The sequence below is a fragment of the Pseudonaja textilis genome, chromosome 2, assembly GCF_049901715.1.
Source record: "Pseudonaja textilis isolate UNSWEBS1 chromosome 2, rPseTex1.2, whole genome shotgun sequence".
In the NCBI taxonomy this organism is placed as follows: Eukaryota; Metazoa; Chordata; class Lepidosauria; order Squamata; family Elapidae; genus Pseudonaja; species Pseudonaja textilis.
In genome coordinates, this window is record NC_141991.1 from 105,590,034 (window position 1) to 105,605,208 (window position 15,175).

Here is a 15,175-nt window from a genome sequence, read left to right on the forward strand (position 1 = left end):
TATAAAGCATACTGAAAAAGCATCATTGATTATTTGTGTAATTTTGGAGCAAACTAAAGCTAGTTGCCTCTCATATTTTAAAGACATAAGAATATTTTTATCTTTAAAATAGGGAATTTTAAGGCACTTTTTAGGTAATTATAAGAAAATACTTTAGGAAATAAATTTGTTTATATCACATTTCAGTGTGAATTTATCTAATGACAACCTGTCAGGGTAATATATAAACCAAGTGCAATGGCACTTTGAGATTCACACATTTTAAAATTTGTGTGTGTGTATTAGATCAGTTTATGCTGCCTTTATTACATATAAGTAACTCAAGGTGACAAAGATACATACTGCTCATTCCTCCTATTTTCCTCACAACTGCAAACACTGTGAAGTGGGTTGGGCACCCAGTCCAACTTTTATGTTTAAAATGGGATTAGAATTCACAGTCTCCTGGTTTCTAGGCTAGCATCTTAATTGCTACACCAAAAATGATTCAGTATATTATTATTATGGAAAACTGCTTCTTACAAATGGAGCAAAAGGACTAGCAAAACTGACATATTTTGCTATTTCTTAACTTCAGCAATTGTAATTCCATATAGGTAATTCTCAAATTACCATGTTTCTCCAACAATATGCCCCCCCCCAATAAGAAGACCCAGCATGTTTTCTAGGCATAAAATGAAATTAAGCCCCTCCCCCCCAAATTTAGGCCTAGTTTAAAACATGCGAAATTGGGGGGGAGGTGGGGGGGAACTTGGCATTAGGAGTGCCCCGTGGGCAGCTACGCCTCACCATCAGCCGCTCCTAACACCATGGTGGAGCACAGAGGGCTCCCTTACTCCTCCCTTACCTGGGTCAGCAGGCGGGCAGCGTCAGCATGGATGTCCGGCAGCATTTCAGCCGCTTCTCAGGCCTCCGTAGCTTCCATGGTTCCCACCAGTGCTGGCACGTCTCTCGCCAGGGCCGTCTCCAACAACAAAGTCTGAGTTGCTCCTGCTTTTCCCCTGTTCCCCTAACAACAGGGAAAAAAACATATTGAGGTAGCTGGGAGCACCGCGTGCTGCGTTTTGGTTTAAGCCCGAGTGACTGGGTGAGCGTGAGAAGAGCCGAGCGAGCGTTTCTTCTGTTGCTACCCTTGGTGGTCCAGCCTCAGGCTCTGCAAGTTTGCAAAAGTCCCAGTGCGCAGCCCATTCCTGCATTCCAAGCTCCCAGGCCTAGCTGCAGCTGTCCCTCTCTCGCCAGTGCCATCTCCAATAACAGCGGCAGCAGCGGCGAGAACCGTGGAAGCGTTTTAGCTGCTTCTCAGGTGGGGGAGGTGCCTCCGTAACTTCCATGTTACGTGGCACTTCCATGTTATGTGGCATAAACTCTGTTTCCTAAGTGTTATATGCTTGATTACTTCACTTGTTTATCCAAGCAAAGAGCATGTTGATGCATTTTAATTTCAAGTGCATTTAAGAAGAATTGTATTTAATTCTCCCTCTTTATATTTTCTTAACTTTTTATTTTCTTAGTGCCAGAACCTATTAAGACCAGTTTAAGCCAGCCCCAACCTGCCGGTACCAGTACCAGTACTTCCACCAGCACTATTACCAACAATAATAATGGCAAGCGTGCATCTGCCAATGGGCAGCAGCCAGCTGCATCCCGATACCTGCCTCGTGAGGTGCCTCCACGCTTCCGCCAACAAGAACAGAAGCAGCTCTTAAAAAGAGGCCAGCCTCTGCCTGCTGGAACTCTGATCAGCACAAGCCCAGCGCAAGGTACTGGACAAGTAGGAACAAGTCCTCCTCCACAACCAGGAGTAGGGGGACATCACCACCCCAGCAAGACTCAGATCCCCACAGGTGAGTGATAAGGTTGAAAGAAATGTGTTATAGGCTGGACAACTGTTCAAGTGCTTAGCTAAATAGTTAATATTTACCTCACAGTCGCTGTTTTCTGATTTAAAACACCATGGTCATATAGAAAGGAAAACACATTTTCTGTTCTCTGTTACAGAAAAAGTTTCACTTGGAAAGTATTGGTGAACAGTATAGAGACAAGACCTGAATGTAGTAATATTGTTAGTCAACTGAACAGGAGATTCATTGGAATCCTTTGTTGATTATGGGCCTCTTGTGGCCATAATCTACTAGAGGAATTTTCTGTGTACTTCTTTGAGTTAGACTCTATAGAAGAGACAGAAACAAAACCAAAATTGAAACCATTATCAGAATAGACTATAAAAAGTATTGTTTTGAGTATTTTGAATGCAGAGCATAGCTTCCATGTTCATATAGATTTGTTTTGTGTTTGAAATCAAAGTTCAACGGTTCACAGTGAAACATGCATGATGCAAATTGTTTGTGTATACAGTATATATAGTTATGGATACTGTTTGAGAAATCCTACTGTAGCTCATGCAGCCGTCATAAATTATCAATCCATCTATATGGATACACACAAAAGCAGGAATGCTAGGAATGTAGACTTTTAATGCCGAATAATTTGTATAATGTTGTCTTTTTTTTTTAATAAAGTTTTATTTGGGTTTTCACACATACAAAATACAAGTAAAACATCTTTTTTGAAAATAGCATGGTCCCGGGTTGAACTTCTTTATACAGACACAAAACTCAATTTCATGCTCCTTTTTGTATTCTATTCCATATCTTATACTATTCTACATTTTCTATATAGTTTTTCCCCTCTTTTAATTTTCTCAATTTTATTTCGATTATCTCATCTCAATTCAAATCATTATATTTATACTTTTGTCTGTTCTGTTTCAATTTCATATTATCTTTTCTCATTAAGCAAATTTTCTCCTGTAGTTACTAATTGGAGTATGACACCTTTATATCTTTTAATTACATCCATTCAACTCTTACTTAAACTTCAATATATACCTTAGGTTTATGACCTTCAATATAATACATAATACATAACTTCCAATCGAATTCTGCTTGGTACATTCTTATAATACACACTATATTCTTTTTTTAAAAAAAGAAAGATTGTAAATATATGTAATTATAAACCCTCATTCCATTCCAGTTCAGTTCTATCATTAATAATCATCAAAATCTGAACATCTTTAACACTTCTTTTCAATTAAATATCATACTTCTTTAAAAACACATATAATGGTCATAATTAATTTTTCCCTTATTTCTCTTCACATATGTTTTGTAAATCATTAAATATTCATTTTGTTACATTTATTTATTGACAAGCATTCCACTGAATTACGATAGCTATTTTATCAAACATTTTAATCATACATTGTTTCATATTTTCTAAAATTATTTCTGTTTCTAATATAACAATACTATCTTATGTACCTTTGCAGAATCCCTTTTTCCCTTAAATTTTCACCCATTATTGCTAAATAGGCCCTGTTTCTCTATATTTTGTTTCTGTCCTTAATAACTTCTTTTCCTTTCTTTCTTCCCCCTCATCTTCTCCCTCCCCTTTTTACCCCCTTGTCTCTCTAGTTCTAATTCTCTCTTCTGCATTTCCCTCTTCTGTTGCTTTCTGATTTTATACTTATTTTTCACTGTATTTTTTTTTTTTTTGGAGTTGTTTTTCCCAATCTTAAACTTTCCATTCTCTTCCCCCGCTTTCTTTCCACCCCCCCCCACCTAAAATTACTTGTTCATTAAAGATGGCTTCTTCTTTGTTGCAATCTTCTTGTTCTGCAGGCATTTCTTGTTGTTTCTCATAATTCCAAATCTCCGTTTCTAAGAACTGAAATACGAAGCCAAAAGAACCTCTCCCTTCTTGTGCATCTTCTTTGTACTTTTTAAGTTCCGTTTTCAGTTCTTCTGAAAGTGGAGCCATTTTAAACAGTTTTAAACAACCACCCGATTGATTTTAGTTATTCAAATACAATAACCAAAAATCCAGAAATCATCAAGTAATCCAAATAGTCCCGAGTTATATCTTCTTATTTCTTTTTCCACTTTCTCTTTTTGGGGTTTTTGTTGCAATATTTCAATTAAAATGTATCTTTTGGAAGTCTTGTTGAGATTTTGCTGTAAGTTCTTTTTAATTCCAGGCAGTCTCCTCCCTTCCAGATCCTGCCCTTTTATTCTTTTTCTCTCCTTTCCTGTTTTCAAAAGCTTCTGATTATCCAGAAATCTTTATTATCCCTTTGACTTTTTATTTTCAGCATTAAATGCCTATTAGTGTCAAAGTGGATTTTTTTCCAATTTCTTGCTTAAGTCTCTTAGCTGTCAGTATAGGAAAAGGAGAAAAAAAAAAACCCAAATCTTCCCTTTTCTCTCTCCTTTGCAGCTTAAACATCTTCTTAGGGAACAATGTTATTGGGTTTTTTTAATAGTTTCAATTCCAGGGTACCTTATTTGTTGCTTTTTCTGTTTGACCCGGTCAACCAAAACTTTCTCTTCTTATCTTCCTCCTGCACATTCTTTTCCGGTCGAGTTCTTCTTTGTGGTGGCCATTTCTGACCACCGCTGCAACCGCCTTCGGGAAAGGGAGTAATGGCCAACTGGGGAGGAGAGATGCAGCTCTCCTCAACCCTTCAGGCAGTCTCCCCCCTCTTCATCACCTCTGCAGAGTGGCTTAGCTCCAAAACCAGCCGGCTCGGGGCGTTCCAGCAGCGAGCATGGACCGAAGCCTTGCAGAAACGAGGTTTCGGTGTGTCGCTGAAGAAGTTCAAACCGGAAGTCCTATAGTGTTATCTTAATATATTTTTTTCCAAAGCTGAATGATTTCACGTCCAGGTATTTGAAAAGTTAACTTACAGAGATTATTGCTAATGCTTGCAAATTGGCTTCTCAAAAACTGAGTACAAAGTTATTAGCTATTTAAAGTAAACCATGATTTTTGCAGTTGTTGCTTTAAGAAATGCCAGACCATGAGTTGGCAATCATGCATACTCTAAATCTATTATGAGATATTGTGGTAGGATGAACTACTCCTGTGAGAGTTAATGGGCTTTAATCCAAGTTGTATCATAGATGAGTGGAATTACTTGTGGATCTCAGAGTATATTTCTTCCTAAGAATAGCTAGAGAAAATGAGAGCTGAAAAGTCTACTGAAATTGATCGAGCAATGTTAGATGTAAGGCTTATTTGGAGGAAGTAAATGAAAGGAGAAAGCATCTCCTATCATATGAAACAGCACTCAGAAAAAGTAACAGCCACTTGGTTCAGTAAATAGAGGGAGTCCAGTAGTATTGCCATGCTTTTAAGTTTAGCTTTTAGGCTGTATGTTGACAATATGTTGTTTTAAAGTTCCATTTTAAGAGTTGCTGGAGAGAAGAATACTATACATTCCAAATTTAAATTACGAAATTTGGAACTGCAAAATGTGTTGACGCTGTTGACTTTGGAAGGCTCTAATAGGGATTTAGACAAGAACTTAATGTTGGACAATTATAAAGTATTGGTTAGTAATCTTGGTTCCTAATAGAATTGTCCAATTCATAGTATTGTATCTTTCCATACTGGTTACCAGCAAACAACATTAAGGAAAGGTTATTTCCTTCATGTTTGCTTGAATATTTTCAATTGGCATTTTGTTGGACTTTGTGTGAAATTATAATAGATTCAATAGACTTGTGTCTGATTTAAAGGGCTGTTCTTACATACATGAGTTATAGCATCTTGGCCTAAAAAGTTGGTTGTTTTGCCAAAAAAGCACTCAAGACAGTTAACAGCAAAAGGTAAATGGAATTTGGAAGTGGTGCTTATAATTTTGTCCTCGGTCATCATTTATATTGGACTGAATCTTCACACTTTCACAATATGTTGTCCTGGTTCAGAAGAACACCAAGCCATATTGTACTTTGATTTGTTTGGGGCTTAATATAATATGTGACTAAGAATACGTAGCCACTCATTATGGTTTTCCATTATTTACAAATAAGGCTACTGTGATTTATTCAACAAAGCATGTTTTGAAGCATTCTAAAGTAAAAGTCTAAAAATAATTTTATGTGTAAACTCATTCCTTTTCTGGCTGTGCATCCTTGCTAGTTTGCCATAGGCACTTAGATGAATTCTTAAGTGCTAATAAGTATTTCCAAGTGCAGAAGAAAATCTTCCTTCTTTTTCCACCCCTCTCTGAGAGGGAAAGGTTACGTATAATATTCCAGTCTTTATTACAATTTATGTTTAAACCATTTTTCAAGTTCTTTGATTTTATATCTGTACTTCCTTATTTTCCTGGTATTGTTCATTTGTTTCCTGGCTAGGCTAAGCTGGCTATGTTGAATGTCAATTTTTTATGATATTTTTAACATTACTTTTAGTTTTTCCCTTTGAACTTGAAAACTGTGCTACATTGTGGTTTTACTGTGAATGGAATATTTAGCAAGACAGTGTCAAATATATCATTTCAAATTCCCAGAGTTTGTGGGAGGAGCTGCTGGCTGCTTGTGAAGGAAGCAGAGGGTGAGTAGAAAGGAGAAAGATAGAGGCCCGCACCCCATTAGGCGCGTGAATCATATAACTATAAACCAAGAATACCAATAAGACATTTAGGGTAAGTGTGCTTGAGATTGTGATTTTATTTTATTTCAGAATGACCGGCTTAGTTCAGTGTAATACTTGTTTTACAGCTGTCTTTCGCAGTACTCTTTTCAAACTTGGATACTGTCCTCTTTGTAAAAAAATTACCAATCTTCATGGACAGATTACCTATCTAGAATTTCTAATCTGTGCTCTCCAAGCAGAAATTAGGTGCCCAATCCAGCCATCTATTGAGCTGCCATGCTACCAGCCCCCACTACCACAAAGATCCTACAGGAAAAGGGCAGTATGGACAACTGTGGGATCTGGCAGGGTGAGAGCTGTGGACCATAAACACAAAACTTTTGCTGTGTCCCAGCATAACAGGTACAGTGCTCTTGCTGACCTTAATAGGGACGCTAAAGTGACAGGTCAAGGTATTGTGAAAATGATATCTTAAGAAAGCCAGGGATCATGGTCCTAGAAGAAGAACTTACTTTGGAAAGGAGAAAGTGTGAATCAGGCATTACGTACCAGTCACACAAGAAGAGCAAGGCATCCAAAAAGAGAAGCCACCTTCTGGTTGGGGACTCAATTGTAAGGAATGTAAATTTAGGAAAGAATACTGAGGTTTTGAAAGAGGTCAGGTGTCTACCAGGTGCTACTGCTAGCAGAGACAAGAAGCGTATTCTTAAGATAGTCAAGAATGCCAGCAAGGACTGTGATTATACATCTTGATACAAATGATCTGTCCTAGAAGGATATTCTTTCTGTTCAGAAAGACTTCCAGAGCTTGGGGTATGAACTTAGTAATATGGACTGTAGGCTTATCTTTTCAGAGGTTCTACCAGTATATAAGGAACAAAAAGGGAAAGGGCAGCATCTAGCAGAGTTTAATGTGTGGCTAAAGAAGTGGTGCAAAAGGGAAGGCTTTGGTTTTATTAGTCATGATGTCTGCAGCTGGTCCAATGAAAAATTGTACAAAAGAGATGATTTTCATCCATCAAAGAAAGGGACTGAGTTACTTGGCATTAAATTCACAGATTTCCTGGATAAACATTTAAACTGAACAGCGGGGACAGAGAATTAATGGATTCAGAACATTTCTGTCCACAGGAACCTAAAACTAATAAGGATACCAGTGCATGCAAAATAGATGTTTGTGCAGGTAAGATTATCAACCTTGATGCCAACCAAAACCAAGCATTTAATAGTGAGTTCCATACCAGGTGCACTAATCAAACAGGTGGCAAGAAAGTAGGGGCAGGTAGGCACAACACAGGTTATGGAAGCAGTAAACACAGTGTCAGACATAAAGATCTCAAGTGCCTATATACAAATGCACAAAGTCTGGGGAACAAACAGGGTGAACTCGAACTACAAATACATGAAGGTAACTATTATACAGTTAGAATAACAGAAACTTGGTGGGTTGAAACCCATGACTGGAACATACTGGTAGAAGGCTACAAACTATTCAAAAAAAAACAGACCCCATAAAAGAGGAGGTGGAATTGCACTGTATGTAAAGGACCACTATATTGCTACAGAAATGCATGAAACCAAAGATGAAAACCTAGAATGCATATGGGTCAATATAAAAGAAAAAAAGAGTGACATGGCCATAGGTGTATATTATAGGCCACCCAATCAAGCAGAAAAAATAGATGTCCTTTTTGCCAGCCAACTAACAAACATATGCGGGAAACACAGAACAATAGTAATGGGAGACTTCAATTATCCTGATAGCAATTGGAAAACTAATTCTGTACCAAATGAGAAATCAAATAAATTCCTAACCAACCTAGCTGACAACTTTGTTGTCCAAAAGGTAGAGGATAAAACTAAAGGGACAGCCATACTGGACTTAATTATTACAAACAGAGAAGAAGTGATAGAAGGAGTTGAAACTGCAGGAACCTTGGATGAGAGTGACCATGTCATACTAGGATTCAACATAACACAAACACAAGCAACAGAACATAATGACACCAGAGCCTTGGATTTTAAAAGAGCTGATTTCAATAAACTCAGAGAGAACTTGGGAAAGATTCCATGGATGAAAATCCTAAAGGGGAAAACAACTCAAGAATCTTGGGAAACTCTAAAAAGTATGATTATAGAAGCCCAGACCAGCACAATACCACTAAGAAAGAAAAACATGAAATCCAAGAAGAACCAGCATGGCTGCATAAAGATTTCTCTGGCAAATTGAAAGAAAAAAAGGACAAGTACAAAAAATGGAAAGAAGGACATACAACTAAGGCAGAATATCAGCAGATAGCCAGAATCTGCAAAGACGAAGTCAGGATAGCAAAGGCTCAGAACAAACAAAGACTTGCAACAAAAGTCAAAGATAATAAAAAAAGTTTCTTCCAAAATATAAATAACAAGAAAAAATCAAGGAAACAGTCGGCCCACTAAAGAGAGAAGATGGCAAGGAAGTAACAGGCAACAGAGAGAAAGCAGAACTGCTTAACTCATTCTTTGCATCTGTCCTCACACAAAAAGAAACTATATCTCAACCCACCAAAAACATAATTGTAAAAGACAAACCAGAAACAAAAGTTAAAATAAGCAAAAAAATAGTAAGAGAACACCTGTCTGATCTTGATGAAAACAAATCACCGGGGCCTGATGGATTACATCCCAGAGTTTTAAAGGAGCTGGCAGAGGTCATCTCAGGACCACTGCACCATATCTTTCAAAAATCCTGGAGCACCGGGGAATTACCAGAGGACTGGAAAAGAGCTGATGTGGTTCCCATCTTCAAAAAAGGGAAAAAAACAGATCCAGGAAACTATAGACCAATCAGCCTAACATCAATACCCGGGAAGATACTGGAAAAGGTAATTTAAAAAAATCTGCCAACATCTAGAAACAACTAAAGTAATAACTAGCAGTCAGCACAGGTTTGTTGCCAAACCAATCTTATTTCATTCTTCAACACAGTGGCTAAATTAGTAGACCAGCAAAATACTGTGGACATAATGTATTTAGATTTCAGCAAGGCATTCAATAAAGTAGACCACAACCTACTTCTTAGTAAGCTAGAAAAAAGTGGAATAGATAGCACCACCACTAGATGGACTTGCAACTGGCTGGCAAACCATACTCAATGAGTAGTCCTTAATGGGTCTAAGTCTACATGGAGGGAAGTAAGCAGTGGGATGCAATAAGGTTCAGTCTTAGGCCCAGTACTCTGCAATATCTTCATTAATGACTTAGATAAGGGAATAGAAGGGGAACTTACCATATTTGCAGATGATACTAAGCTGGCAGGAATAGCTGACACCCAAGAAGATAGGCTCAAGATCCAGATGGATCTTGGCAGACTAGAACACTGGGCCATATCTAATAAAATGAAATTCAATGTAGAGAAAAGTAAAGTCCTACACTTAGGCAAGAAAATCCAAAAGTACACATATTGACTGGGTGAAACCAGGCTCAATAGCAGTAACTGTGAGAGGGATCTTGGACAGCCAGCTAAATATGAGCCAGCAGTGTGCAGCAGCAGCAGCCAAAAAAGCTAATGCAATCCTAAGTTGTATTAACAGAGGGATACAGTCAAGATCAAGGGAAGTACTAATACCACTCTATAAAGCCTTAGTAAAACCACACCTAGAGTACTGCATCCAATTTTGGTCACCATATTATAACAAAGATGTTGAGGCTCTAGAAAAAGTACAGAGAAGAGCAATCAGGATGATTAGGGGACTGGAGGCTAAAACATACAACGAACGGTTGCAGGAACTGGGCTTGGCTAGTCTAGTAAAGAGAAGGACCAGAGGAGACATGATAGCAGTCTTCCAATGTTTGAGGGGCTGCCACAGGGAGGAAGGAGTCAAGCTATTTTCTAAAGCACCTGTAGGCCAGACAAGGAATAGTGGATGGAAACTGAACAAGGAGAGATTTAACCTGGAAATAAGGAGAAACTTTCTGACAGTGAGAACAATTAACCAATGGAACAGCTTGCCCTTGGAAGTTGTGAGAGTGCCATCACTTGAGACTTTCAAGAGGAGATTGGACTGCCATTTGTCAGAAATGGGGTTGGGTGGGGGGGTTGGACTAGATGACCTACAAGGTCCCTCCCAACTCTGATTATCTGTATCTGTATTTACAACAGCAAAGTTAAACAATTGTTTTTAACAGTTGCTGTTGCAGCTCTATATCATATGCTTTATATTAACCATTTTCCTCATAGACTTACCATCACTGTGGAACCCAAAATTTAGGTTGCTTAGCAAGAGAGTTGCTAAGTGAATTGTGTCCCATAAACCAAACTTTTTGGCACAGCTGTTAAATGAATCACTGCAGTTTTTAAGTGAATCACATTGTTAAGTGAATCCAGCTTTCCACATTGACTTTGTTTGTCAAAAGCAAGCTGGGAAGGATACAAATAGTGATTACATGAACCTGGGACAGTGCAACTGTCATAAATATGTGCCGGTTGTCAAATGCCTGAATTTTTATCACATTAACATGGGAATGCTACATTGGTTGTAAGTGTGAAAACCAGCCATAATCACTTTTTTCAATGCCATTGTAACTTCACAGTCACTAAGCGAATGGTTGTAAGCCAAGGACTACCTGTATACATGTAATAAGGTTCATCTTTGTTGATGAGTAGTTTTAGAATAGTAGTTCAATTATCACAGTATATTGTGTATTTTTTTTTTTTACTTTTAACCATTCAAAATAGGCTACTTTTGCCTGGATTTGTCTGTAAGCCTGACTCCTCCCTTTATTGTCAGTAAAAACTTAACTATATTAGATGCAAATATAAATCTGTCATCTGGATTCTGAATTGGATTCAAAACCAGATAAGACTTAATTTTAAATCTCAATGATCTTAATGTCTTGGTTGTGTATTAAAGAGATACATGTCTTTATGATGAAATCAATTTTTGGCGGAGAGCCTCGCATAGATTTGTAAGTGCTGATGCTTCTGAAATTTAAATATGTAAGTGGAGAAGGAAAGAGAAAGCTAGAACAGTGATAGTGATCTTTTACTTTTCCAGTAAATAATTAAACTACATTAATAATAAAATAATTTAGGTACAACATAAAATGTCATGCTTGTGTTTGTTTGTTTTTATTTGATTTATATGGGCCCCCATCTTATGTATGGTTGTGGATGGCTGACAATTAAAACAGGATTTAAAAAAAAGAATAAAACACAACCAATATATTAAAAAGATAAATAATACAAAAATCAACACTGTAAAATTCACAATGTTTCACAATCAGTGTAACAGAGAAATGGGCTCATCTATTCTACACTATGAGGGAACCAGACATATAGCAGAATCACATTTATAATGTCTTGCAAATAGCCAGTAAAGTTGTGGCAAATCTGATCTTGGGAGAAGTAATATTTCAAAATGCCAGAGCTATGGAAGAAAATGTTTTTTTTTCCTGGGTCCCACTAAGATGGCACTGTCTTGCAGATAAGATCCAGATGTAACAGGATGGAGAGCCACTACAGATTTTTTTTAAGGACAAGTACACACTACTGGGGATTTGTCCTGTCCGTAATCTGGCTCCAAGCTTTGAAAGACTTTAAAAGTGACCACTAGCATATTGAATTGTATCTGGAAGCATACTGGTAGCTGGTACAGCTCCCAAACCAGAGATATCACAGCACATAGCTGCCCATGCCACCATATTTTATACCAACTGATGCTTCCAAATACTCTTCAAGGACAGCCCTCATATAAAGTAGTAGTTGAATTAGGAGTGACTGTGGGTAAGATTCCCTGGTCTAGAAATGGACACAAATGACACAACCTGTGCAAAGGTCCTTCTGGCCACAGCTGCCACATGCTCTCTAAGCAAGAACCATAAGCCCAGGAAAAGCCCCCCCACGCCCCCCCCCAAAAAATCTGTTAATGCATAAAACAGATATGTGTATTTATTTTTAATACATAAAACGTGCATTCGTGTACATTATCTATGATTAATAATCATAACAGTATGCCATATATATCTCCATTCTTTAAATAAAGTAGCTAGAATAGTTTAAATATGAATTGCATGTGGTCAGCTTTCAAGAACTGTGCTTCATTGAATGCATTCAGATTATTACAAATGTTACTTTGTATATTATGCCAATGTATTATAGTTAGAAAAATACAAAGAAGCCAGATATTCAGATCACATCAAGACTATATTTAGATCTCACCAAACTGGAGCTCTCCAGATGTGATGGAATTGCAAGGAATTCTGGGACTCCATAATATCTGGAGGGCATTATCTTAGGAAGGCTAGTCTGAAAATTAACTCAGACTATAAAGTTCAACTGAGTTCAACTTCTTTAGAATGATAGTGTCTAACAGCAGTGGTATTTTGTCTCAGACATATTTAAACACAAAATGTCTGATATCCCTTAGAATGCAATTTAGTTGCCAATTCACCAAGAAGGAAAAAAGTATAATTATAACAGGGAGCCTTATCCCACTTGCCTCTATTGATGCTGCATTTCCATAATTCCTGGTTTTTATGGCTACTGATGCTTAGCTAGGAATTCTGCAACTTATAGTTCATCTATTATACAGCATGCCATGTCACAGGAATCTGATTCGCCAAATTCTGTTGATTATGATAAATGCATTACCATCTCTTAATCTTGTTATATGTTATACCATTTATAAATTGTTACCCCGTATAGTTAGGAGTCTTAAATTTCAACATAAATTCATTTTATCACAGAATAAATATTATGCAAGTGTATCTATTAGATTGTTCAAAGTATGCTATGCTAATTCCTAACACACCAATTGTATTGCACATGAAAATTATTATTACTTCTTTTAACTGATTTTGTTCTTGAAGTGTAATCTCTGTGAGGTTAAAATTCAGTTGTTACTATATTCCTCAATATGCATAACTATGAAACAAGAAATGACTTAAATTGGTTTCAGAAATTCAACTCATGAATATTAAAAAATGAAAAAAGTGAAATGAAAATATCGCCTTAATATATAATAAATGCAATATATTGAAATTTTATTTTATTGGTAAAAGGAAGAATTCACATTTGGTAATTGACTAAATTTTAACTTAGATTATGAAAACTAAGATAGCTAATTGGCAACCTTTTTATCTCACAAAGGAACTATATATTTTTAGCTCAGCTAATCGGTTTTAATGAGGTTGGAAGTTGACCTGCTCTTTCTGCTCCTTATGTCCACTTGAAGTCTTAATCTTCTTTCAAGAAGTGTATGATATAACAGCTGTCTTCTGTTAGGAATAATTGTAAAGCAAATCAAGTTTAGTGTTATAAATGACAGTTCTGAGAAATAGATTATTCTTTGAGCAGAGGTATGATTTTAGAATACTCCAAAATCTGAGCAATAGGAAGTAATAATAAGGTATAATAATGCAAGTCTTATTTACAAGATTCTTAGTTTATTGCATCTGAAGAACTTAGTGGGGGCATACTTACTTAATCTAATTTCAGTCACATTTTATTTTATTTTATTTTATTTATCATATTTAAAGACCATTAGGAGGCATATGTATTTTGTTAATAAAATGTTCATCCAGTTTGGATTTTCTTCATCTTTCGATATGTGTAATACTGAAAGTTATCAAAGCTTGTCTTACTGATATAATATTAGATTGAGCAAATGCCACCAGTCATTAGATGCTTGTTTCTTTTATTTCATAAAACAAGATATACTAATGGGAAACATTGATTGCCCCCAACTCCCCAGCAGTTCAGTAAATTCAATTAGGAGAATAACTGGGACCATATGTACAACTATTTCATTAAACAGGGCTGATTTGCACTAGCCTACCCATTCAAAATGTCACAATTTTGGTTCCTCTGTGGATATCATGCTCTACTAAAAACAAATTTCTTTCTTAAAATATAATTTTGTTGAAAATTTTAATAACAATAATAAAAGACATTGCAAACTAAACTCAAACCAAAAAAAGGGAAAGAAAGAATAAGTGCAAAATTACGAAAAAAGAAACAAAAGAACAAAGGAAGGAATAAGAAAAGAAACATTTAACTTATTTCATACTAGCTAAATTGTTTCCAATTTTCATCACAAGTACAAACAAACTTAATAATTCTTCTCCACAGAAGGTTACAAAAAAGAATATCATCTGTTAACCTATCTATTGAAGTACATTAGATCATGAACAACAGAAAGTTCTCAAATATATTATGTTGACAAGAAAATGGATGAAAAAGAATAATTTTATTGCTTTGGAGCAGCCAAGTCAATGTTCAGATCTAAATTCTAAAGAAATATTGTGGCTGGCTTAAAATGAGTAATTCATCATGCTAGAGAATTGTCAAAGTTATATGAAGAAGTTTCTGTAAAGCAGTTTGAAAGATTGATAACCAAGTAGAGGAAGTGTTTGATTGCAGTTATTACATTTAAAGCTGATACAATCAATTATGAAATCAAGGGCATGAGTACTTTTTCAGATACATTAATGATGCCTAGCTATATCTCTAGGTTGTTTGTTTGTTTGTTTGTTTGTCTATATTCTTCCCTCCTATGATACAGTTTGTCGCTAAAAAAAAAGTGGCCACTTTTTTATGATGCTCTGAAGAATAAGTATTTTATGAAGGTCTTTGAAGGTTAATTGTATACAATCATTGGTTTTAGAATAGTTGAGTTTTATGATAATATAATTATTATCATTACCTGATATTATTAAGTATCTAGTGATGAACCCTGAATTCTAGTGGCAT

General features: G+C 36.3%; 1 protein-coding gene across 6 annotated transcripts in view; it reads left to right on the plus strand.

Moving 5' to 3' along the window:
• The window catches only part of TNRC6C (trinucleotide repeat containing adaptor 6C), a 144,363-nt gene that overhangs the window by 69,155 nt on the left and 60,033 nt on the right, over positions 1 to 15,175 (plus strand). For all 6 annotated transcript variants that reach the window (XM_026702069.2, XM_026702072.2, XM_026702073.2 and 3 more), the window contains exon 4: positions 1,512 to 1,844. In XM_026702069.2, the coding sequence (XP_026557854.1) occupies positions 1,512 to 1,844 (333 nt within the window). The remainder of the gene's footprint in view (positions 1 to 1,511; positions 1,845 to 15,175) is intronic.